General features: G+C 43.7%; 1 protein-coding gene across 1 annotated transcript in view; it reads right to left on the bottom strand.

Moving 5' to 3' along the window:
• The window catches only part of ZMAT4 (zinc finger matrin-type 4), a 392,475-nt gene that overhangs the window by 17,668 nt on the left and 347,107 nt on the right, over positions 1-27,700 (bottom strand). Inside the window, exon 8 of the mRNA XM_077258309.1 lies at positions 1,015-1,145. Within this exon, the coding sequence (XP_077114424.1) occupies positions 1,015-1,145 (131 nt within the window). The remainder of the gene's footprint in view (positions 1-1,014; positions 1,146-27,700) is intronic.

Raw genomic sequence — 27,700 nt, 5'->3', positions numbered from 1 at the left:
ATCCACCCATTAGAATCGTTTTCAGCCTGAGCTAAATTGCAAATGACAATTTTTTTTGCAATCTACTCAGCTGTGTTCTGTAATAAGCATGAAGCTCAATCGGAAATAAATGGTGGAACATGACTAAACCTTTAGATGGGCAGAGGTGTCGGGGAATCCAAAGCACGCGGAGGATTTGGAGATTTGGAGGATTTTCTCTGCGGATTTCACACCCTGCAATGCAAAGGATGAAATCGTGGAAAATTCCACATGTAATAAATTGCAGCACATTCACTGCAGATTGGTGCAAAAATGGGGCAAACCATTCGCCGCTTACTCTTCAAATTTGTCAGTTACTTCTATCCAAACCTGGCAAACAGAAATCGAAGAAAAGTGGTCGTATGTAAATTTATCAGAAATTGCTCAGCACTTGAGTTCTTCTTCATCTCGGCTGCAGGGGTCAGCTCCTTCTGCTACGCATTGCTTTCACACATGTCCGCGGTAATGATGTGGCATGCACCAGTCCACACCAGACATTTGGTGGACCACCGGCCAACACAGTCAAAAAGGGGCCCATGTGCAAAAATAATATATGGCCCTTTGCAGTTCATCATAATGCACAATCCCACCGATTTTAAAGGGGAAAACGGGCCCTTTACCTCTTGGGCCCCTGTGTGGATGCACAGGTTGCACCAATGATATGTCCGCCCCTATATCTGCATGGGGCGGAGGCCATACTAGAGTGCAATGGCAAATAAGAAAGTCACCCTATGATCTACAGTAAAATAAGTCAGATTTTTCTCAGATCTTTCCATACAATTACCTTTCCTAATTGATTATTGTAAACATGTGATTTTAATTTAATGCTATGTCATTATTTTGAATACAATGTTTTTTTGTTAAGAGCATCTTGCGTGGGTGCGAGGGTCCATTCCATATCCAAAATTGAAGGGACGAGTCCAGAATATCACCCTGTAGAACCGTGTTGTACTGCAGATCCTAGATAGGCGAGCTGTACACAGTAGATGTGCTTACCCTCCTTAGCAAGTATTTTCTGCATGTTGTTCCTTGCGTGGAAGGTGATCCTTGGCTGCTTTTGTCTCTCGGCAGAATTCTGTAGATCACTTTGCCCATTTAATTTGGTTCCATCTGAAACGTTATTTGCACTGAAAAAGAGTGAAAAACATAAAATATTATTTTTATAAGAAAGATCCAGTGTAACCTTTGATTGAATTAACTAGACCAAGTAATAATACTGATACATGATCCCGTCCTGTACCTACGTATTGAATAGAGAGTAGGCCAAGCATGTGTGGCCCTACAATGATCGACACAGACAGCGGAGGGCTCCTTACTCTCAGATACCCCTCACGACAGAGCACCCATGTATTACACATTATCGGAGTCCCTTACATCTTACTTACTAACTTTTATAAAATCTCCCCTTAGAGAATTTGCAAACTTGCCCCTTTTGCAGTCCACACCATTTCCCACCCATGAATGTGGTCTTCGCATGTCACGACCCTTTCCAAACCCCATTTCTGCCCCTTCATATTTTTTCTGGACTAAGCCTAATGATATAGAACCCCGGGACCATGCACAGAGAAGAATTCCTGAAGGTCTGCTTTCCAGGAGACTTCTGTGATAACAAGGTGATTTGCCAACTCTTCTAGGAGTCAGGACTCCTTTGTTTGGCTCCACCCCTGAGGATCCATCAATTTAAGTCATTGGGACTTGAAACACATGAGACAAATATTATCTCACCCGGTGGAACAAGGGTCACTTACAGTTATCAGACCCCCTTGTAGATAAGTCATAAATGTCTGTATTCAAAAAGACCCTTTTAAATACACTGAGATAGGAATGAGTACGTGGCAGCGACATGCACCCAGGTACCTAGTATTAGAGATGCATCGTTTTAATAATTCCATTAATTTCAAAGAGGGCAAAGCCTTTTAGAAAACTGATATAAATATTTAATAACCTGTAATTTTGAAGAAAAGTGTTAAACAGTGCCCCGGAGACAAGAAATTGTGAATAACTAAACAGAACCCCACTTCATTAAGCATACATGGGAGATTGCGCGCACCTGAAGCTGCGGTACAATGCCACAATGTCATTACGTCTATTGGGGTTCCTGGTAATTGCAGGCTGTGTGATCTATACCTGCACTGTAGTATATGTACACATTGCATGAGCAGCGAGTGACAGCCGAATTTGTGCATTAATGTGGCAGACGCTTTATGGCTGCACTCACTTAGCTAATCTTTTCTCAATTTTCACCTCAAAGGTAATTTTTTTGAGATCACTCAGCCGTCAGTGTTCATGAATACAAATTAATGCATATTTCTAGAAAAATAAATTACTTGGAGACGGCGGCATTTCATGTCTGCGATCACCGGGAAAATTATTCCGCTGACGTGGAAGTTTAGAATTACCGTACACATAAGACAGAGCAGAGGAGGAGACCAATATATATATATTTGTATATACTGGCGTAACTAGAGCCTGATAGGCCCCGGGGGAAACTTAGACTTGGGCTCCTCCCTGCATGTCAGTCAGATGCATGGACACTTGTAGTGTTCTAAATCCCCCCTTCATGATGTAGTAATGTCCCTCATCCTGTACTAATGTCCCCCATGCTGGACCCCTTCTAGGTATATATGTCAGTCCATCTGAGCCCCTTTCAGGTATACTGTATATGACCCCATGCTGGGCCTCTTCCAGGTATATATGTTCCCCATCATGAGCCCCTTCCAGGTATATATGTCCCCCAACCTCGGCCCATTCCTGGTATATATCTCCTCTATCGTGGGCCCATTCCTGGTATATATGCCCCAATCCTGGTATATATGTCACCAATCCTGGGCCCCTTCTTGATATATAAGTCTCGCATCCAGGTATATATTTCCCCCATCCTGGGCCCTTTTCGGGTATATATGACCCCATGCTGGGACCCTTCCAGGTACATATGTCAGTCCATCCTGGGTCTCTTCCAGTTATACATGTTCCCCCATCCTGGGCCCTTTCCTGGTATTTATGTCCCCCATCCTGAGCCCCTTTCAGGTATATATGTCCCTCAACCTGGGCCCATTCCTGGTATATATGTCCCCTATCCTGGGCCCGTTCCTGCTATATATTTCCCCCATCTTAAGCTGCTTCCTGGTACATATGTCCCCCATCTTGGTACATATGTTTCCCATGCTTCATGGTATATATGTCTCCCCTCCAGGTATATATGCCCCCCATCCTGGGTGGGCCCCTTCCAGGTGTATATATGTCACCCATTCTGAATTTAATTTGCTCATCTTTAATTGGATTTTCTTTTAAAATTAAGTGTATAAATCAATGAAATACATGAACCAAAGTACTGTAGTCTAAATATATTGTGACATATAACCTTTTCATCAGGGTAAACGAAGGTCTAGTCCTCTAAGATCCCTGCTTTCATCTTGTATAATGGATTTCTCCCTTTCCACTTCCAATCAATATCAATAACCTATTAAATCACTTCCGTCACTGCAGGCAGCTTATCAAATTGCCATACATAAGGTATTCCCTACTGGTCGCACATAAACTCTGCTAACTACCCATCTAGCATTGCTGGGAATTACTTCTAATCTAAGATTAAGCAGGACGAGCTCCGGAGCCGGGGTTATTATGCTTGTTCTTACAGCAAACACTTCCATCCACAAATATCTGACGGCCGCACAATTCAACCAACGATTCAAATAACCCAGCTCTCCATGAACTTTCCAGCAAAACTTAGAATAGTTTGTCATAAACTTGTGTAACAACGCCATTTCCAAGATATCTCAATCGGTGTCATTGATATTTTAACCCATGTGTCTGTCTTTTGCCATAAAAAAAATTACAACTTCAGGTCTTGATTCACATTTTTCAATATGAGACACTTTACCCATGACCAAACTTTTAAGGTGCAATTCCTGTCGACTTCAGCCACTAAAACAACCACCGATCAGGTGTATACAATCTAATTGGTGGTCGTTTAATCTGACTGGTTGGCCAGTTTAAATAGTTGGCCAACCAGAATTCTATGCATACTGTAAGATGGCCGCGGACGGGTCCTTGAGGGGTGATACTGTATGTATCATCACAGTTGGTAGCTTTAGTAATGTGAGGTTGGAAGCATGCTCCAGCACATATGGTGCTGAGAGAGTTATTAGGCCATTCCAGGGTCGGGTTTTACGAGCAGTCAAAAGACATGGGTGGGAAAGGAATGACTGCCCACATATCCTTATCTGGTTTGGCAAATAAAATGGAGACTGATTGACTCATTCAGTGTCTGGGTCTGGAAACGTGTGGATCTCCTATGTGTTGGTTAGTGCTAAGGCCTAAAGAACCGGACACTATCCTGAGCAGGAACCGCAATATTGTATGGACTTTTTACTTTGTGTTTTCACTTTGTGCTGGAAAAGGCTGTTCTTTTGTTTGGATTCCTGAGCAGTTTATAGTTCTAATAAACCTGCCTGTACATTTTAATGAACCCGCTTCCTGTGCCTACCTCAACTGCAGCTCAGTGAGTGCAAACATCTACATTACATATTGATCCCAATTACGATCCTCCTTGTGTTGATTAACTGTCACACTCGGGATGGGTAAGTCCAGCGGAAAGCACAATATACACAAACAATGGGATGGAAAAAGGGAGAGGAAGGCACTAACAGTAGGGTGCCAGGGATGGGGCACCTCCTAACAACAACCAGTGCCTATCCCTGAGCTCCCCTAACACCTTAGTGGGTCCTTCCCCCCGCCGCCGTCACGTGCCTTGTACCTAGCTGTCACTTCACTATACCCTGGTTAGTGCTCTGGCGGGCAAAGACGCTAGCCTCACCACTGCAGATGGAATCAACATGGGGGAAGTGACAAGCACGAGAAAGGAAAGGGAAAACGATACTTAGCCCCAGCCTCTGCTGCCAAGATCCAAACAGCAGAGGATATGGAACCAGGAACCCGAACCTTACAGAAGCAGCAGTTACACCGCTCCTAGGATGGTCTTCACAGACAAACTATTACCAACAGTCAGCTGATGTGTCATGTGACGATTGGAAGGATGGTGGGAGTGGCCACCACCCACATCAGCTGACCAGCAACAAAGCAGCTGCCAGCAAGAAAACGGACATTAACAATTGCTGGCCCAAAAGGATAAATCAATGTTTAAATTATAGCAAAATCAGAGCTGTCACGAATCCAAAAAACGAGGGTCTATTTGGGGTTCTCCCCAATATGGAATTTATATATATATATATATATATATATATATATATATATATATATATATATATATATATATATATATATATATATATATACAGCGCCCCAGAGTCCTGGTCGTTGCAGTAATGTCATTTTTCCACCAGGGGGGGTGATATTACATCTGATGGCAATAAAGGAGATCTTCCTACCAGGTATCACAAACCATACACCACACTTCACAATCCAGTCCACCAGGGGGAGCCTTGCTCCTATCTACTAGGGCACTCCTCACAGAAGGGTAAAACTGGTGGGCTGCATAGAAAGTTAGAGAGAAGCTGACTGGGCGTTGCCCAGGCAACACCTGTCAGGCAGACAGGGGGAAAGGAAGAACATCTGAGCTGCAGACAGAGGGTCCCTGACAGGGGTGTGATCCTGACAGAGGCCTAGCAAGACAGAAAGACACGGAGCTGCGCCTGCCCCACGTGCGGCAGCATCCTAAGAAAGGACACGAAGAGAATTGTGTTGTAGAGAGTGAGACACGAAGTCACAGCACAAGGAGATAACACCAGAAGGAGTTCTGCCCTGAAATAGGCTGCCTCCTTCTGAGGCGCGAAGCCGGTGGCCGGAACACCGAGGGAGCAACTGTCTCCAAGCCTTGCTCCAGAGACCGGCAGGACAGTCAATTCCAAGTTGGCTGCCCGACCTTAATACCTAGGAAGACACGGTGGCAACTTGTGGGGGTCGGGGCGTCTCTAGGGTCCCTATAAACAAGCCTCAGGCCATCAGTCATACGGGTTTGTCCTATCCATACCATCTGGGGGACAGAGAGGAAGACATAACATCTAGAACATCTACAACAGTTGTGAGGACCTTACCGAGAAGCTCAGCAGGGAGGTACTACAACACACAGGCACTAGAGGAAGGCTACTGATTTCCACCTGGATAAGGAGACTCTGGATTTGCCTTCGGACCGGCTGGACTCTCCCTACCCTGTGGTCTGTACCCTGGACTGTGGATGCTGAAGCCTTCAGTAAAGGTAAAGAGACTGCAACCTTGTGTCCTCCTTATTCTCTGTGCCTCACACCATCCGCCATCTACACCTCTGGGAAGCCCTAGGGATACACTTCACCTGTGGGAAGGTATACCATCTAGCTGCCATAACATCACCCCAGCGGACCCCTAAGCAGCGTCGGTCACTCTGACCGAATACCACAGGTGGCGTCACGAACTACTCCTTTAAAGACCTTTCCCAAGACCACAAAAACTCTTTCCTTTATTGGACGTCCCTCAAAGGGCCACGGACCGGGTCAGCCACCGTGACATTCTCCGAACCGAAGGACCCGGTACCGAGTGCCCCGTTGCCCTTGCGTGGGGGCGCTCCATATATATATATATCCCTCCAAAAACCATCTTAGTTCCTCCATTATTTTTGTTATACTCCTGGGAGGGGACTCTGGTGATCACATATTTATCACCTACTCTATGTACAGAACTGAAAGCCTTTTCTAGGGAAATCTCTGTGTAATACACGAAAGGCTCGGGTCCTGCACCTGGCTTAACACAGTGTCAGTATTGCTTTATAATATCATCCTTGATGGCCGGAGTCGTGGGAATCATGTCTTGTCTTTTTCTGCTGTTGATAGAAGTATCTTACTAATACAGTCCCTTTTCAAATAGAAGCTGCTACAGCCGTTGGCTAATTTGGGGTCCAGCTTCTCACATTCAGACTTGAATTTTCTTGGTGAAGTTGCTTTTTGCAGCTGGAAGGGAAATGTAGTATTACATAATGGCCACATAATAGCGGATCTTTGTTGCGGCTTATAGACGAAAGTCATACGTGGGGGACCAGGGACCACCCTCTACGATGAATACAGAAACCATCGATCTCAGCCACTTAATCCCTTCCATGTTATGTTCGTGATTGAAGCATAGAGCTTGAGACAAAGTGGGGGTCTGCCATCCTCCCATCATTCCACAGCGATAAGTTGCTATGGCACCAATGGGCCACCATGGCAGCTTAACAAAGCCCCCCGATTCTACCGCAAACATTTGTTCCTGGCATGGCCGAACTGTTTTCCCTTACAGGCAATATTGCTTTGGAATACTAATTACTCCAAGGCATTAAATAAGCAAAATAAATTATCACAACTTCAATTTTCCAAGCAGGAAAACAAGGAGTAAGATTAGGTTTAGAAAAAAAGTAATACAATATGTCCCCAACCCCCAAAATAAAAAGTTTAATTATTTTTAAAAAATGTAGTCCCCACTTAAATAGTAATGACTACTAAAGTAAAGGTGCATGGTGTTAAAAAATGGTCTGAATTGCTGTTTTTGTTTATTTTTTTCAAAGCCCCTAAAAATGTTGAAAACAAGTCAATAATATATATGTGTCCTTAAATGGTACAAAAGAAAATGAAAACTCAACCATTCAAAATAATAAACTACATGGATGGGAAAATATGGGTCTTGCAATGTGGTGACAGAATTTCTGAGGAATTTTTTGTCTCTTTACCCAAAAAAATTGAAAGGGTGTTCCAACGCCGCTCACATTTTGCATCTGGAGGTGATTAGTGCTAATAGTGTCATGTCTACACTCATAACTGTTCGGCAGGTATTGTGCACCCATCCTATCTTCTTGTGATACCTGTTGGAACGCATGTGCGAATTTCAGGTATTGTGCACCTGTCTTATTCTAATAGTGTCAGTAGATAGACATCTCCATATGTCACTCCCCATAAGAAGAAACCTTAGCCCTTAGATCCCAGTCTGAGCCTCTCACCTAGCCAAATCAGATCTCATACTTTGCACTGATGAGGGGTAACACCCCGAAACACCGTCTCTGCAAATTGAGATTCTGGTTTGGCTTTTATTCTAAGGGCTTGTTTCCACTTGCGAGATATACGTCCGTGTCTCGCATGTGAAAACCAAGCTCTGGCGCCGGCACTCCAGAGCGGAGCATGCGGCTCCATGTGTTGCTATGCGGCCGCACGCTCCGCTCCACAGTGCCGGCGCCAGAGCTTGGTTTTCACATGCGAGACACGGACGTATATCTCGCAAGTGGAAACAAGCCCTTAGAATAAAAGCCAAACCAGAACAAGCCTTTAGTCATACAGTATTGCAAGGCTCATAAAATGGTCGATATTGAGTTTTACAATCACTGCTTCCAAAGGGAGGCACTAGGGTTCAAGTCCTCTTCCTCTCTGAAGAGACAATTTGCATACGTAATTTCCCAGAGAAGCATGCATGGCGTATAAGTCTCCTTACTCTGACATGCCAGGCCTGGCTTGTCACTCAACCTTACTCCTAGATACACCTCCTAACAGGTATTATGACATGTGCACGATATTTGAAAATCAGGCATCAGTGTACGTGGTGGTACCACTGGCCCCGCTCAATGCCCGATGCGGAAGTGATTAAAGCCGGAATAACCCTTTAATAAAAGCTAAAGAAATATTTATGCCAAAATTGTGACATTAAAGAATACAACTCATTCTGCAAAAATAATCGGAAAAATAAAAAAAAGTTTTGTCTCTCGAAATGCGATAATGCAGTAATGTTGAAATCGGCGCTGTCCTTAAGGAGATAAACTAACCAATATTTGAACATTTGGTCGTGTTTTACCATCCATTTCCCAATGATGGGGGATCCTTTAGATGAGCGGTGGTCTTCTTCCCGATAAACAAACCCTGACTCGCCTCTGTTCCTCCTCCGATGTGCAGAGCTTAGAGAATAACGGATAACAGATATGTTCAAGGTTAAAAAGAAGTCAAGTTGTAAGACGCTGCCGCTTGAGGAGCTGTGCATGTAAATGTATCCCTGTGGAGCCAGGCTCTGTTTGAGGGGTTTATGTTTATCTCTAGTCAGCCTCCTTAACAGAGCCTAAAGGCGTCAAAGGAAGGACACAAACTCCAAAAGAAGCCGTGGACTAAATTCCAATCAGACGGCGGCGTTATTGGAGGCACTTCACATTTATCTCACTAATAAAAGACCTGGCGCGTTTCCAATCCAATTCACAGCAATTACAATAGAACAGGTCTTATAAAAAGAAGGGAAAAAAATTACAGTTCGGAAATTTAATTTATTTAACAAGGGATTAACAAAACTTCATAATTAAGCAGTCGCTCATCAACGGAAGCCGCTGCTGCTCGATCATGTTTCGTAGAGCAGACCAGGAGCAGATTAGCCGGATAGGAGGAATATTTTTCCTTTTTTTCAGATTCAGACAAGCGCATTATATGAAAAATCAGATATGGGACGGATAAATGTCACTTTCACATGAGAGGTGTTTTTTCACACGGAACATGTGTCTGGGTGGGAAAAAAAATCGCTTGACTTGTCCATTCAAGTCTATCGGTGGATCAGTGGTTAGCACTGTATAGTGGCTCAGTGGTTAGAACTGTATGGTGACTCAGTTGGTAGCACTCTATGGTAGCTCACTAGTTAGCATTGTATGGTGGCTCAGTGGTTAGCACTGTATGGTGGCTCAATAGTTAGCACTCTATGGTGTCTCAGTGGTTAGCACTGTATGGTGGCTGAGTGGTTAGCACTGTATGGTGGCTCAGTAGTTAGCACTGCATGGTGGCTCAATAATTAGCACTGTATGGTGTCTCAGTGGTTAGCACTGTATGGTGGATGAATGGTTAGCATTGTATGGCGGCTCAGTAGTTAGCACTGTATGGTGGCTCAATAATTAGCACTGTATGGTGTCTCAGTGGTTAGCACTGTATGGTGGATGAGTGGTTAGCACTGTATGGCGGCTCAGCAGTTAGCACTAGATAGTGGCTCAGTGGTTAGAACTGTATGGTGACTCAGTTGGTAGCACTCTATGGTAGCTCAGTAGTTAGCATTGTATGGTGGCTCAGTGGTTAGCACTGTATGGTGGCTCAAAAAGGTCAGTTCGGGTACGAAGGGGTTATTAAGGTTGTCTGGTGAGGTCTGTGTACAGTCGTCAAACCATACTGGCAAAAAATGAGCAGGACGCCGCCTGCAGTGTGACATTTATAAGTCTGTGAGGGGAATTTATTAAGGTTGGCATTTTTTAACGTCAGTCTTAATAAAAATCCCGGTGGAGTAAGAGGCGGCTAATTACGCACTTGCCTCTTAAATTAGGCACATCTCTTACTGTGCACAGATAATGAGTGGCTGTAGATTTGATCTACAATTTGTAAGACCACACATCATCCCATCCCCTCCCAGTAAGCCAAACCAGCTTTATAGAAAAGTACAGTGGGTAGTGTAAAAGTCGCCAATTATTGCGCAAGTTTGACATGTGCCTTTTTCACACCTTTTTTGACATAGTGAGAATAATAAATTGACCTCTGATGTCTAATGTGACAGAGGGGCCTTTAAGCCCAAGTGCATCTGCTGTCTCTGTACCCTCTATAGCTACGGTCCTGTCTATCCTAATCATAGTGAAAACCAGTACTAGATATCTAATTGACTGGGCATCTATTAATTAAAAGCACGCCTTCCCTTCAAAGTGTAGAACTGTCATATTTGGCAGTAATACACAGCCATTACCGTACCCCATAACAGCATTATTGCACATGCTGAAAATTTAATCTAAGAATCTGAAAATAAAAACTAGAAAATCACATTGTATGATTTGAAATAATTAAATTGCACTTTATTGCATGAAGTAAGTATTTGATCACCTACCAACCAGCAAGAATTCTGGCTCTCACAGACCTGTTACCTGTATTAACTGCACTTGTTTGAACTCGTTACCTGTATCAATCTCACTCCATCCTCTCCACCATGGCCAAGACCAAAGAGCTGTCTAAAGACACCTGGGACAAAATTGTAGACCTGCACAAGGCAGGGAAGGGCTACAGGACAATAGGCAAGCAGCTTGGTGAGAAGGCAACAACTGTTGGAACAATTATTAGAAAATGGAAGAAACACTAGATAACTGTCAATCTTCCTTGGTCTGGGGCTCCATGCAAGATCTCACCTTGTGGGTTAAGGATGATCCTGAGAAAGGTCAGGAATCAGCCCAGAACCTGGTCAATGAAATGAAGACCGCTGGGACCACAGTCTCAAACATTACTGTTAGTAAAACACTATGCCGTCATGAATTAAAATCCTGCAGGGCACGCAAGGTCCCGCTGCTCATACCAGCACATGTCCAGCCTTGTTTGCAGTTCACCAATGACCATCTGGTTGATCCAGAGGAGGCATGGGAGGTCAAGTGGTCAGAAGAGTAGAACTTTTTGTTATGAACTTCACTCACCGTGTTTGGAGGAAGAAGAAGGATGAGTACAACCCCAAGAACACAGTCAGAACCATGAAGCATGGTGGGGGAAATATCATACTTTAAAGGTGCTTTTCTACAAAGACGACAGGAAGACTGCACCATAATGAAGGGAGGATGGTTGGGGCGATCTATCACGATATTTTGGCCAACAACCTCCTTTTCTCAGTAAGATCATTGTAGATGGGTCATGGCTGGGTCTTCCAGCATGACAATGACCCAAAACACACAGCCAGGGCACCTAAGGAGTGGCTCCGTAAGAAGCATTTCAAGGTCCTGGAGTGGCCTAGCCAGTCTCCAGACCTGAAACCAATAGAAATTCTTTAAAGGGAGCTGAAATTCCATTTTGCCCAGCAACAGCCCGGAAACCTGAAAGATCTGGAGAAGATCTGTATGGAGGAGTGGGCCAAAATCCCTGCTGCAGTGAGTGGAAACTTGGTCAAGAACTACAGAAAACGTCTGACCTCTGTAATTGCAAACAAAGGTTTCTGTATCAAATATTAAGTTCTGTTTTCCTTTTGTATCAAATACTTATTTCATGCAATAAAATGCAAATTAATTATGTAAAAATCATACAATATCATTTTCTGGATTTTTTCATGTTCTGTCTCTCACAGTTGAAGTGCACCTATGATAAAAATTACAGACCTCTCCATTCTTTGTAGATGGGAAAACTTATTTTTCCTACTGTACCTGCGCTGACTCCGAGTGGCACCGATCATTCATTCCGGTGGTTCAGCTGCTCCATGCCAACAGAGCAGCTCTTCTTCTTTAGTGCTGCTATTTTGCAGGAGGTGACTGCTGACCTCATGCTGATTGACTGCTGGCTTCCCGCAGTTAGGCAGCGGAGAGTTGGCTGTCAATGAGCACAACATCAGCAGTCACTCCCTGTTTAACAGACCATAGCAAAAGAGAAGACATTGCTCTGTCTATGTGATGTCAATGGAAGTCAATAAATCGCCAACAGGAGCTGTCTGGGACATTTGATATTTTGGTACTTAAAAGGATGGTTAAAAAAACGGGCAATTGGTTGGAAAAAAAAATCCTGAAGGGTAACTATAAATGTGGGAATTGTTCATTTTGTGAAGCACATGTTATCGACAATCCAATAAGAATAGGTCCAATTTTGCATCAAGTAACTGATCTTATTTCCTGTAGGACAGCTCATGTAGTTTGTTATTTTTTTGTCCTAGTCAATATTATTATATTGATAAAACTATCACAACCTTTCTCATTCGTTTTTGTGCAGGGGAAGGCTCCCCAAAATTAATTACGCACATCCAGGAGAGTCACAGATCTGATCCAAAGGTATTGTGTTTTGTAGGACTTGAAAAAGTAAAATAACCACTGCAAGGAGGTGACCATAATGCTGTCAAGAAGAGGGGCAAAATGGATCATTAGAACAACAGCGCAAGCTGTTGTGAACTCTGTTTTCGGACTCCCTCCTGTGGTTGTGAGTGGTACTGTGTGAGTTTTATCTTTGGGCTCCCTCTGGTGGCTCTTTTGTTATTCTGCGGGTCTGTGGCTGGGATCAGCTGCCTCGTCACCTGCTATTCAGGTTTTCTATTTAACTCACCTGGACCTTCACTCTTTGCCTGCTGTCGTTGTATTCAGTGTTGGTCTTGATCTCTCCTGACTTCATTCGTGATCTGGCTCTCCAAGAGAAGCTAAGTTTTTGCTAGTTCATTTTTTGCTCATCTGTGTTCAATATGTTTTCTCAGTATATGATGAGTTCAGTCCAGCTTGCCAATATGTGATCTTTTCGCTTGCTGGTAGCTCTGGGGTGCTGAGGTTCTCCCCTCACATCGTTAGTTGGTGTGGGGGTTCTTGCATCCTCTGCGTGGATATTTTTGGATAGGGTTTTGTACTGACCGCATAGATTCTTTACTGTCCTCTTTCTATCTAGTGATTAGCGGGCCTCCTTTGCTGAACCTGTTTTCATTACTGCGTTTGTGCTTTCTCCTTTACTCACCGTTACTATTTGTGGGGGGCTGTTCTAAACTTTGGGGTTATTTCTCTGAGGCAAGTGAGGCTTTTATTTCTCTCTAGGGGTAGACAGTTTCTCAGGCTGTGAAGAGACGTCTAGGATTTTAGGTAACGTTCCACGGCTGCCTATAGTGTGTACGGTTAGGATCAGGTTTGCGGTCAGTCCAGTTACCACATCCCCAGAGCTCGTCCTATGTTCTCCTACTTAGCTGGTCAGATTTGTGATCCTAAGCCACTAAGGATCATAACAGTACAGCAGGCCCGAAAGTGTTAAATGCATCGCAGAAGCGGGATAAGAGAAGTCCTGAGTGCATTTTTTTTTCTTTGCTGCAGTTTGTCTTGCTTTTCTCCTCCCCTTAATCTCTGGGTGGCTCTGAATTCAGCTGCAGACATGGATATTCAGAGTTTGACTTCTAATATGGATCATCTTACTGCAAGGGTACAAAGCATTCAGGATTATGTCATTCACAGTCCTATGTCAGAGCCTAAAATACCTATTCCTGAGTTGTTTTCTGGAGATAGATCTAGGTTTTTGAATTTTAAGAATAATTGCAAGTTATTCCTTTCTTTGAGACCTCGTTCCTCTGGTAATCCTGCTCAGCAAGTTAAAATTATTATTTCCTTGCTACGTGGTGACCCTCAGGATTGGGCATTCTCCCTGGCGCCAGGAGACCCTGCATTGCTGAATGTGGATGCGTTTTTTTCTGGCGCTAGGATTGCTTTATGAGGAACCTAATCTTGAGGACCACGCAGAAAAGGCTTTGTTGGCCCTCTCTCAGGGTCAGGATGAAGCAGAGGTTTATTGTCAAAAATTTAGGAAATGGTCAGTGCTTACTCAATGGAATGAGTGTGCCCTGGCAGCAATTTTCAGAAAAGGTCTTTCCGAAGCCCTTAAGAATGTTATGGTGGGGTTCCCCACGCCTGCGAGTCTGAATGAGTCAATGGCTTTGGCCATTCAGATTGATCGGCGTTTGCGGGAGCGCAAACCTGCGCACCATCTGGCGGTGTTTTCTGAACAGAAACCTGAGTCTATGCAATGTGACAGGATTCTGACCAGAATTGAACGGCAGAATCATAGACGTCAGAATGGGTTGTGCTTTTACTGTGGTGATTCTGCTCATGTTATCTCAGCATGCTCTAAGCGCACAAAGAGCTTCGCTAAGTCTGCCACCATTGGTACTGTACAGCCTAAATTCATTTTGTCTGTTACTTTGATTTGCTCTCTGTCATCCTACTCAGTTATGGCTTTTGTGGATTCAGGTGCTGCCCTGAATTTGATGGATTTGTCATTCGCCAGGCACTGTGGTTTTATCTTGGAGCCTTTACAGTTCCCTATTCCACTAAAGGGAATTGATGCTACGCCATTGGCCAAGAATAAACCTCAGTACTGGACTCAAGTGACCATGTGCATGACTCCTGCACATCAGGAGGTGATTCGCTTTCTTGTGCTACATAATTTGCATGATGTTGTCGTGTTGGGTCTGCCATGGTTGTAGGATCATAATCCAGTCCTGGATTGGAAAGCAATGTCTGTGTCAAGTTGGGGTTGCCAGGGGATTCATGGCGATGCTCCTTTGGTGTCAATTGCTTCTTCTACTCCTTCTGAAGTCCCTGAATTTTTGTCGGACTACCAGGATGTATTTGATGAGCCCAAATCCAGTGCCCTACCTCTTCATAGGGATTGTGATTGTGCTATAAATTTGATTCCTGGTAGTAAGTTCCCTAAGGGACGACTGTTTAATTTGTCTGTGCCAGAACATGCCGCTATGCGGAGTTATGTAAAGGAGTCTTTCGAGAAAGGGCATATTCGCCCGTCCTCGTCCCCTCTTGGTGCAGGATTCTTTTTTGTGGCCAAGAAGGATGGTTCTTTGAGACCCTGTATAGATTATCGCCTTCTAAATAAAATCACGGTCAAATTTCAATACCCTTTGCCATTGTTGTCTGATCTGTTTGCTCGGATTAGGGGGTCTAGTTGGTTCACCAAGATAGATCTTCGTGGTGCGTATAATCTTGTGCGTATAAAGCAGGGCGATGAATGGAAAACAGCATTTAATACGCCCGAAGGCCATTTTGAGTACTTGGTGATGCCTTTTGGACTTTCTAATGCCCCTTCTGTGTTTCAGTCCTTCATGCACGACATCTTCCGAGAATATCTGGATAAATTTATGATTGTGTATCTAGATGATATTTTGGTCTTTTCTGATGATTGGGAGTCCCATGTGAAGCAGGTCAGGATGATATTTCAGGTCCTGCGTGCCAATGCCTTATTTGTGAAGGGCTCAAAATGTCTCTTCGGAGTCCAGAGGGTTTCCTTTTTGGGCTTTATTTTTTCTCCTTCTACTATTGAGATGGACCCAGTCAAGGTCCAGGCTATTCGTGATTGGACTCAACCTACATCGGTTAAGAGTCTTCAGAAGTTTTTGGGTTTTGCTAATTTTTACCGTCGCTTCATCGCTAATTTTTCTGCGGTGGTTAAGCCTTTGACGGATTTGACCAAGAAGGGTTCTGATGTGACTAACTGGTCTCCTGCGGCCGTGGAGGCCTTTCAGGAGCTGAAGCGCCGATTTTCTTCAGCTCCAGTCTTATGTCAGCCAGATGTCTCTCTTCCCTTCCAGGTCGAGGTTGATGCTTCCGAGATTGGAGCAGGGGCTGTTTTGTCGCAGAGAAGCTCTGATGGCTCTGTGATGAAGCCATGTGCTTTCTTTTCAAGAAAATTTTCGCCTGCCGAGCGGAATTATGACGTTGGTAATCGGGAGTTGTTGGTAATTAAGTGGGCATTTGAGGAGTGGCGACATTGGCTAGAGGGAGCTAAGCATCGTGTGGTGGTCTTGACTGATCACAAAAATTTGATTTATTTCGAGTCTGCCAAACGGTTAAATCCTAGACAGGCTCGATGGTCGCTGTTTTTCTCCCGTTTTGATTTCGTGGTTTCTTACCTTCCTGGTTCGAAGAACGTGAAGGCTGATGCTCTTTCAAGGAGTTTTGTGCCTGACTCTCCTGGAGTTTCAGAGCCGGCTGGTGTCCTCAGAGAGGGGATGATTTTGTCTGCCATTTCCCCAGATTTGCGACGGGTGTTGCAGGAATTTCAGGCGGATAGATCTGACCGTTGTCCACCAGAGAGACTGTTTGTCCCAGATAGATGGACCAGCAGAGTTATTTCCGAGGTTCATTCTTCGGTGTTGGCGGGTCATCCTGGGATTTTTGGTACCAGAGATTTGGTGGCTAGGTCCTTCTGGTGGCCTTCCTTGTCACGGGATGTGCGTTCCTTTGTGCAGTCCTGTGGGATTTGTGCTCGGGCTAAGCCTTGCTGTTCTCGTGCCAGTGGATTGCTTTTGCATTTGCCGGTTCCAAAGAGGCCTTGGACGCATATTTCCATGGATTTTATTTCGGATCTTCCAGTCTCTCAGAGAATGTTTGTCATCTGGGTGGTGTGTGATCGTTTTTCTAAAATGGTCCATTTGGTGCCTTTGCCTAAGTTGCCTTCCTCCTCCGATTTGGTTCCGCTGTTTTTTCAGAATGTGGTTCGTTTGCACGGCATCCCTGAAAATATTGTGTCTGACAGAGGATCCCAGTTTGTATCCAGATTTTGGCGGTCCTTTTGTGCCAAGATGGGCATTGATTTATCTTTTTCGTCGGCCTTCCATCCTCAGAAGAATGGCCAAACAGAGCGAACTAATCAGACCTTGGAAACTTATTTAAGATGTTTTGTTTCTGCTGATCAGGATGACTGGGTGACTTTTTTGCCATTGGCCGAGTTTGCCCTTAATAATCGGGCTAGTTCTGCTACTTTGGTTTCGCCTTTTTTTGTAATTCTGGTTTTCATCCTCGTTTTTCCTCGGGTCAGGTTGAGCCTTCTGACTGTCCTGGGGTGGATTCTGTGGTGGATAGGTTGCAGCAGATTTGGAACCATGTGGTGGACAATTTGACGTTGTCACAAGAGAAGGCTAAGCGCTTTGCTAACCGCCGTCACTGTGTGGGTCCCCGACTTCGTGTGGGGGATTTGGTGTGGTTATCTTCTCGTTATGTTCCAATGAAGGTTTCTTCTCCTAAGTTTAAGCCTCGTTTCATTGGTCCTTATAAAATTTTGGAAATCCTCAACCCTGTGTCATTTCGTTTAGACCTCCCAGCATCGTTTGCCATTCATAATGTGTTCCATCGGTCTTTGTTGTGGAGGTATGTGGTGCCTGTGGTTCCTTCAGTTGATCCTCCTGCCCCGGTGCTGGTTGAGGGAAAATTGGAGTACGTGGTGGAGAAGATCTTGGATTCCAGTATTTCAAGACGGAGTCTTCAGTACTTGGTTAAGTGGAAGGGCTATGGTCAGGAGGATAATTCCTGGGTTGTCGCCTCTGATGTTCATGCGGCTGATTTGGTTCGTGCCTTTCATGTGGCTCATCCTGATCGCCCTGGGGGCTCTGATGAGGGTTCGGTGACCCCTCCTCAAGGGGGGGGTACTGTTGTGAACTCTGTTTTCGGACTCCCTCCTGTGGTCGTGAGTGGTACTGTGTGAGTTTTATCTTTGGGCTCCCTCTGGTGGCTCTTTTGTTATTCTGCGGGTCTGTGGCTGGGATCAGCTGCCTCGTCACCTGCTATTCAGGTTTTCTATTTAACTCACCTGGACCTTCACTCTTTGCCTGCTGTCGTTGTATTCAGTGTTGGTCTTGATCTCTCCTGACTTCATTCGTGATCTGGCTCTCCAAGAGAAGCTAAGTTTTTGCTAGTTCATTTTTTGCTCATCTGTGTTCAATATGTTTTCTTAGTATATGATGAGTTCAGTCCAGCTTGCTAATATGTGATCTTTTCGCTTGCTGGTAGCTCTGGGGTGCTGAGGTTCTCCCCTCACATCGTTAGTTGGTGTGGGGGTTCTTGCATCCTCTGCGTGGATATTTTTGGATAGGGTTTTGTACTGACCGCATAGATTCTTTACTGTCCTCTTTCTATCTAGTGATTAGCGGGCCTCCTTTGCTGAACCTGTTTTCATTACTGCGTTTGTGCTTTCTCCTTTACTCACCGTTATTATTTGTGGGGGGCTGTTCTAAACTTTGGGGTTATTTCTCTGAGGCAAGTGAGGCTTTTATTTCTCTCTAGGGGTAGACAGTTTCTCAGGCTGTGAAGAGACGTCTAGGATTTTAGGTAACGTTCCACGGCTGCCTATAGTGTGTACGGTTAGGATCAGGTTTGCGGTCAGTCCAGTTACCACATCCCCAGAGCTCGTCCTATGTTCTCCTACTTAGCTGGTCAGATTTGTGATCCTAAGCCACTAAGGATCATAACAGCAAGCCCCTTACGCCTAAAGGACAGGCTTGACCTATCTATGGTTTTATCAGGTGCATTGAGTACATAAGATTTTAAATGTGCTATGAACTTTTTTTATGTTGTTAGTTACTAATGATGTTTGTTACGGTAATTGTATGACGTGCTAGACCACCCATAAAGGAGAAGCACTTTCACGTGGCCAGTTACCTGGCCTCGTAGAAGCGCCAGACAGGTGCGAAACGGCCGTAGTCCACAGCTCTCTCTGCATCCCCCTGCTTACCGCACAGATGTCCCGTTGAAATACGAATAAAAGACTTTCTATTATAAGGGATGGTGAGTGCTGCTTTTTCTCTTTTCTTCAATAAACTATTCACTATATGTTTGAGCACAACACCAACGTTATTCCTGACAGTTGCCAATAAAAGCTCACAAAACGGAAATTAACAATCACGTGCTTTGGTTGACTGGTGCCGCAGTTTTTTTCGCCTTGACAACAGACAGGGTGTTAGTTCTTAAGTCCATAGTAAAAAAAAATTAAATAGTCCTGGATAACCCCTTTAAGGTCTAATTGGTTATTGTGAATGCCTTTATAAGAAATAAAGTTAAGCTTTGAGTAATTTGCTTCAAAGTATATGTGATTGGGTCCTCTACTGTTCACCCTTTGGACTCTTTGGTTAATCCCCGAGTTACTATGTTAATACCTAAAGGCTTAGTACCAGGCAAATAAGTTATTCCCTATCAGTAGGTTATGGGATAACCTTGATTGGGGTGTCTGACCACTTGAACCTCTAACGATCCCAAGAATGAGATATACGGCAGTTTGATAAAGAACGAATGGAGTGGAGATGCACATGCTTGACCTCAGCTACATTCTGACGGAGCTCTTCAGAGCCTGGTTTTTGGAACCTGTTTATAGCGAATAACTTATCAACTTAGGACAAACCCTTTAAAGTCACGCTGTGACTAACTGCTGGGAATGAGCATGGCACTTGATCAATAAGTGTCAGTGGTTTAGGCATTGAATTCAATTTTGGGACTCAATGGTCACTCCAATACATAAAATTATAAAAGTACTACAAATGATGGTTTGGTGGCCCTCCAAGTTACCACTCTGTGAACACAATAGTAAGGTGTTTCCTCCAAGACATTCATTTGGACCGAAAAAGATAAAGGACACCTATTTAAGACTTCTTTTAAGGGAAATCAGTTAACAATTGACTTTTTATTGAATTACCTTTGCATAGTCAATCAACATATGGGGGTAGAATCATAGAACGTTAGAGTTGGAGGGGACCTCCAGGGTCATTATGTCCAACCCCCTGCTCAATGAATGATTCACTAAACCATCTCAGACAGATGTCTGTCCAGCCTCTGAAGCCTTCCATTGAAGGAGAACTCACCACCTCTCGTGGCAGCCTATTCCACTCGCTGATCACCCTCATTGTCAAAAGTTTTTTTCTAATATCTAATCTGTATCTTCTCCCTTTCAGTTTCATTCTATTGCTTCTCGTGTTTCCATGTGCAAATGGGAATAATAATGATCACTCTACACTGTGACAGCCCTTCAGATATTTGTAGAGAGCTATTAAGTCTCCTCTTAACCTTCTTTTTTGCAAGATAAACATTCCCAGATCCTTTCACCGTTCCTGGTAGGACATGCTTTGCAGTCTGCTCACCATCCTGGTCGCTCTTCTCTGAACTTGCTCTAGCTTTTCAATATCTTTTTTAAAATGTGGTGCCCAGAACGGGACACAGTTTTCCAGATGAGGTCTGACCAATGGTAAAGTGGGAATGATATACAATAGTGATGGCTTAATATCAGGCTACATCCAGAGTTATAAGCAGTAGGCTTTCACTTTTGGGGTTGGAATTGGTAGAACACATGGTCTCGTTAATTATGAACAGATAAAACCTAGCCAAAAAATGTGGCTACCAAATGAGCAATTTGTGTTTGCGATCCTGTCTCTTTCTGTACGTATTCAGACACAACTGTTTGCTTAGTTCTGAAATATTGCAGTCATTCATTTACAGTCATCAGTAGAACTCATTTGGTTATCAAGCACCCAGCAGTCGTCAGCGGGTGCGAGTAATTGATTATGCATTGAGAGACATTAGACAAGCTCTGAAAATACCGTTCTGGGTTCCTCGCCTCCTAATGACTGTAAGTAAACACAGATGGAGATATTCCTTCACACGCCTCTGTCCCAAAAGATGTTACAAATGCATTTTTCATCTATGTTGCTCGTCAGAAAACAATATCAAAACGTCTACCCTCCGATCAACTTTTTCCATTCACCCTCCGATCAACTTTTCTTTCAAACGGGTCTACATAGTCTGCTTTATTGCAAAATTTATCAGTTTTATAAGGAGCGAATAATGTAAGATAAACTACTAAGCCTATGAAATGCAAATAAAGTTTCTGCATGTAAAATCAAGATCTATTTCCATAAGTTTCCCTTAGGAACTCATTATACTAACAATGCAAAAAATACATGTTATTGATATCGTAAAACGGTTAAATGTTGTTCTACATTCTTGTTGGAAATATCAAGGGTATAATGTGGTTTATGGATTCCAGGTCATAAAACAATGCATTATTTTTCTGTCCAAACAATAGAGTGCTTTTGAAATGAAGGACATTCTGATTTAGTAGGGGAGAAAACAACATAACTGTGAATTTAACTTTTTATATTAGGAAATAAAGGCAATAACCGACTAAACATCTCCGACAAGCAAATATGGACATATTATTTACTGGGTACAGTTGGTGGAGTAGATATAGGATTTGTAGTAGTCAAAATCATAAGTGAGGCTCTATGTTTAAAGAGCATGTTGTGACAAAGTCACTGGTAAAGTGCTGGACTGGAGATATGTTTTGCTTCGCTTAATGGCATCAGTGGTGTGAAACCCAGTTTTTCCTCCAGTGCATTAAGTGCTGTGAGGGGTTAATAGCTAATTTGTTTAATGGGCTGCGAATTTTGTGGACATTATTAGTGGGTGGGAGGATGTCCACCTTATCTTCACCCCAGGGTATGGTCTGGGGCTTAAATAGCTGGCCTCCAGGGGCAGTAAGCGTTAATTCAGTGTCTGGAGAGGAACACTCCAGAGAATTGTTTGTGTGTTTTAAGCTAAAACCTGAACCGTGGACCTTGCAAAACCAGAGTGGGCTGATCCCTGCTAGCAGATTGACTATGTTTTGTTTTGCTTTGCTCTTTTGCCCAGAGGGCCATTTTTACTTTTTCCAGCTTGGTTTAGGCTGCACCTAATAAACCAAGGACATTCTTAAAGAGACAGTGTTCCCATGTCTACCTCCGTGTACAGCGGAGTGAACCAATCTACCACAATGTATATACCCAAGTCTCGATAGGTAAACCTGTACTGGTGGTAGCTAAATGCAAAAAAAACAAGGGAATCCTGTGTTCACCAAGCTACAGCAAGATCAAGACAAACTCAAAGGTATAGAGCTGGTCCAAGCATGGAAGAGAAAGCAGAAGTTCTTGCTCTCGGGATCACACGATTTACCTACAAGCATGTAATCTTTTGCAGCATTTTACCATGTTGTTAAAGGAAGCCTGTCAGCATGATTGTGCACAGTACCCTAAAGACAGTGTCAGGTCAGCGCCGTCATAATAATTAAAATGATACCTGGTGATGAAATCCGTCTTGTGCTTGTTGTTTAATCTTTATTTTCAGTTTTTAATAAATGATATGCTCGTGCTCCGGGGTGGCCTGTGGGTGGAGCTGTGAACGGGACTGTGGGTAGGTCTGTGGACGAGGCTGTGGGGGGGGGTCTTCATGTGGTGCTCAGCTTAGGCATTCATCTGTAAGGCTTATGACCGGTCACTGCTCCTTGTTTTGACCTCAGCTTATGTTTTATGACTATTCTTACAGATCTTGTATTTGCCCTTTACGCAACTTATTGGCTTTGACACTGTTTGTCGATCATTCAGCCTTTGGTTCACACCTCCAGACAATAGCTCTTCCATAGATAGCAATTTACCTGGACACTATTGTCAGTTCAGATCCCTGTATAGGGGTTAAGGGATGTCAGAGTTTCTCTAAAATCTGCCCATTGGAGTGGCTTGTGCCAAGTCTGTCCATGGTAGCCTTTTTGAGCCTACGGTCTCAGACAGACGTGACAGGTGTCCTTAAAAAATGATGAAATCTTCAATGGAGGCTTCTAACGAGGGATCTAATGTGGATGTTGAAAGAGCCTAGAGAAGAAGTACTAGTATAAGTGCTTTTCTTGACACATGTATTGGCCATCCCTCTATATATCAAGTGTCTAGATATTATACGCTACCCAGATATGAGTCCATTCTAGAAGCTCTCAAAGTAGATGTGTCAATTAATGGTCTTGGTGGTATCTAGTTTACAACATAGATTCAAATAGATTAATGTTTCTATATACTTCATTTTATTAAACTAGTACAAGTTTTTGGCCCCCATCTTGACATTTGGTGTTGTACTACATATAATATATATGATGCAATTAGTTAAAGGGATTTTCTGCCTTTCAGGCAGCACGTTACAGTATCTGCCATAGTTAGCCAAAGCCCTGCTCTGCACAAAGTGAGGAGCTACAGCTCCGAAGGATTGTTGTCTACAAATGGGTTTTTAATTTGGCTTATAATGATGTTTCCGAGCCTTCTGAATAATATTTACAGTCTCTTTAGATTCTGATCGGTTTCACTAGGGCACTAGTTTTATTCAAAAAGTGCTACTTTACATACTATTTCCCATGCAGCATTGCCTTAACGGCTGAATCTCAATGCCAAGAATAAGAACTGTCCTGAGAAACATAGTATCCAGGACTACTGGACTGGTAATCATGTTCAGTTACCAGTAGAGGGTCATTTCTCCACACTGGTCTATGCTGTGGTGGTCTCTGCTTTACTTTAAAATATCTGTTGTGCTTAAAAAGGTTGTCCACCACTGGGACAACCCTTTTTGATCAAAATTTTTGGCCTCATGACACCGTGCTGGTGTCATTCCCGTAGTGTCGCAGTCGCTCTCCCCAGGGCTATTTTGAGGCGTTGCGTTACGTGACAGCGGTTCCCAATCAGCGCTGGCGTCACTGTCCCCGCCTTCGGACAAATCGATCATGAAGAGGAAGTCCGGGGTCCAGCTAATCCCGGTCTTCCTCTTCATGTTTGATTTGTCCAAAAGTGGGGACAGTGATGCCAGCGCTGATTTGGCGCCGGCATCACAACACCGCAGAGAGCCCTGGAGAGAGCGACTGTGACACCGTGGGAACGGCACCGGCACAGTAGGTGAGTATAGGTGTTTTTAATTTCTGGGGGCCAAGCGAGGGGTATGACAAGAAGTTGTCCAAGTAGTGGACAACTTCTTTAAGAATCAAAGTTCAAAAAGGATGATCATTTTTCACTATGTAACTATAGCTTTTTGGAGCCCTGACTGCATGTAGTGGAGATTGGGCATGCATATCTCCGTTCCACTGATTTCCTACGAAACTGCCACAAATTGCAGTACTCTGTTATCTTCGCCAATCCCATAGAGAATGAATTGAATGGACATAAGCAAGCTCGTCTTCAGCTCCATTCAGAAGTGGTTCAGAAGGGTCTCATTCTCAGGAACAGTGGAGGTACCAACAGTTGAACTACCAACGATTAATACACTGTATTCACTTCAACTTTTGTCATATTGGTATTTTTTTTCTACAGTGTCACTGTTCCATATGGAAGTATCCAGTAAAAACAAAATACAAACAAAATATATCGGCACTTTTTTTTTTTTTTTTTTTTAACCATTGGAGCCAACAGGCGACGTATGCCTCTGTATGTCTATACTGTGGAATATACTGGAGACATCCACGGATGATATACTGTACGTTAGAAAATCCTCCTGCGTGTTAATTAATATCCTTTTGGTCCTGGATCACTGAGGGCTCATTTAAAAGTCCAATTTTTCCACGTACAAGAATCTGATCTGAGTGTCATCCGCTTTTCTTGTACGTGAAGAAATAAAAAAAACCTTTCTCCACCTTCTCCTTTCTGACACACCATGAAAATCTGATGTCATCCAAGTGCGGTCCGATTTTCTTGTTGACTTGTTTTACCGATTTTGATCCGACCCTTGGACATGTCTATGACATTTTCTGCAGACCTCTTGGTTCCCGAAAAGTCACAGACTTATTAATGGCCCCATAGACTATCACAGGTACGAGTGCTATACGTGAAAATCACGGCTATCCCTCGAATGTGAAAATTAGATGTGCCCTGACTTTGATTTTTAGTCCAAGCACAGTTTCATAACAAGTTAGAGGCAACAACAACAAAAGAAATGAAAGCACTTTTCTAGAATTAGAAAAGCATGGGTTCTTCCTTCCAAAAACAGTGCCACATCTCACTACAGGTCGTGTCTGGTACTGCATCTCAGTCCAACTCCTCAGCGCTACATTATCACCTAATCACCTGAAGACGTGGGGGGGGAGGTGGTTTTGGAGGAAGGGATCCATGCTTTTCTAATCCTGTGCAATTTTCTTTAAGATGATTGCTGTTTCTGGGCATCGCTTATCATAGGACCATATTAATTTTTATGTTCCTGGTCCAGTTTAATTGGCATAATTAATATTAATTGGCCAATTGTGGAGTCATTACAACTAGTGGACATCACAATTGTCTTCCTATATCAAAGAATAGATGACAGGCAAAGAGAAATAAACCCTCCATCCTGGCATTGCTGCGGCTTTATTAAAGAACTTAAAGATCTTAATTAGTTCTAGAACGAGTGTTTGGTGAGAAAAGCGAGAAAGATGATTCACTGCCTAATGAGCATTCAACGTCGTCCTGATGCCAATGGCAGCGACATCGAGAGTTTTTCTGGCCACAGGTTCTCTAAGCCGTCCTGACAGCGCAGTGTGTTATGGCAGCAACTAGTGTATTAAAATTAATCATGGAGATCATTATCCCATCAGTGTAACTTTCTTCTGATTCAATTTTGCCTTCGTACCTTCCATGATGGCTCTCGCAGTCAAAATAATGGAGAAAGATTATCGCACTCTCTTCCAAGTTATTGAATTTTGGTTCACTCAAGGGCACAGGCGCCAGAGGGGGACTATCAATCGCCCACCTTACTTCCTCAAGGGATGCCCTCTGTAGGCTTGTAATGAGCTGTCAGCGGTAGTGACAGATCTCTCAGCCTTGGGTCACGATCACTCTCCTAGCTTGCTCTCCGATATGTGGAATAGATCAAACATGTATTACTCTTACGGCCTGGGAGTAGACATTGACAATGAAATCGCAGGCCATATTTGTTCTGGTGAAGGATGATAAAACAGATCATCAAGGCGGCCTGTATGGAGCTGGCAGATAAGAGAGATCTCAGCGCGAGGAGCCAGGGAATGTGGAAAGTTCTATTTAGAATCCGTCGTCAAGAGACCTCCGAAGAGAAATACCCGGCCGCAGAACATGTGCACCACGAAGTCTACAGGGAGGCCGAGCTGTTGACTTCATGTCCTACAATCGAGGGCTGAGCAAGTAAAATTGCTAAAAATCCTCTTTCCAAAACGAAAGCTTTACTACATGAAGACTTTTCGCTCCCGAGATGCAGATACTCCTGGTGGAAAGAAGTGTACTGCAATGGACACATGATGCTTCCATGCAGAATTGGCTTTTGCATCTACATATCAAATTATGTTATGCGTTGTGAATTTGACCATATCTGTTATCAGGAGTAGCAGCAAAATGAAGATCGGCAATTCACGGAATAAAGGCTGACATTCCCTTCTCCCATATTATAGAGAGTGGCAGCATTCTCGTGGTCATCGCTGGGGCTAAGGCCTCATTCATACATTAAAAAAATGGTCATTAATATATTTGTTCTTGGTCAATTTCAGTTTTTTTACCATTAGAGTTTGGTCAGCGTTTCATCAATTTTTCTTGGATGAAAAATGAAATTTGGCAGGTTTCTCAACCTTCTCTTAGAAGTCAGTGAAAAATGGTCAGCACATTATTGGCATTTGAGTGCTGTCCAGTTATTTCACGGATCAATAGACTTGCATTGGTGAGATTGATTCAAAACTCAGATTACAATTGGACATGTCTCCATGACTTTTTCGGACCACTTAGTCTAGGACAATACATGGATATCACAAAATGTAATAACCCAACGGGGTGGTTGGTCAGCGGACGGCCAAACAAACTATGTGATGGAAATGGGGAGAGGAAGGTGCTGCTGATAGGGAATGAGGGATTGACACCTCCTGAGCTCAAACCTGAGCCTGATCCTGCACACCCTGTCATGAATCCCCAATGGCTAGGGATAGCACAGGACAAACAAAGTACAAATAAATAACGGACGAGCTCTAGGGTGATGGAACCTGGGCTGACCGCTGCCCTACGCCTGACAAACGCAACTAGAGATAGCCAGGGAGCGTGCCTACGTTGGTTCTAGACGCCACGCACCAGCCTAAGAGCTAACTAATACTGCAGAGAAAATAAGACCTCACTTGCCTCCAGAGGAATGAACCCCAAAAGATATAGTTGCCCCCTCACATGTATTGACGGTGAAATGAGAGGAAGGCACACACATAGAGATGATATATATAGCTTTAGCATATTGAGGCCCGCTGTAAACTAGAAAGCAGAAAGATACAAAAGGGGACTGAGCGGTCAGCAAAAAACCCTAATCAAAAAAACCATCCTGAGATTACAAGAACCCATGTGCCAACTCATGGCACATGGGGAGAACCTCAGTCCACTAGAGCTACCAGCTAGCATAGAGACAAAATAAGCAAGCTGGACAAAAAAAACAAACAACTGAAAATCAGCACTTAGCTTATCCTGAAAGATCTGGGAGCAGGTAGGCAGGAACCAAACAGAGCACATCTGAATACATTGATAGCCGGCAAGGGAATGACAGAAAGGCCAGGTAAAATAGGAAACACCCAGCCTCAGATGGACAGGTGGAAACCAAAGGCCGCAACCCACCAAAGTCACCCAGTACCAGCAGCAACCACCAGAGGGAGCCCACAAACACAATCCACAACAG

This window comes from Ranitomeya variabilis, chromosome 4, assembly GCF_051348905.1.
Source record: "Ranitomeya variabilis isolate aRanVar5 chromosome 4, aRanVar5.hap1, whole genome shotgun sequence".
Lineage (NCBI taxonomy): Eukaryota > Metazoa > Chordata > Amphibia > Anura > Dendrobatidae > Ranitomeya > Ranitomeya variabilis.
This window is presented reverse-complemented; position numbering and strand designations above follow the sequence as displayed.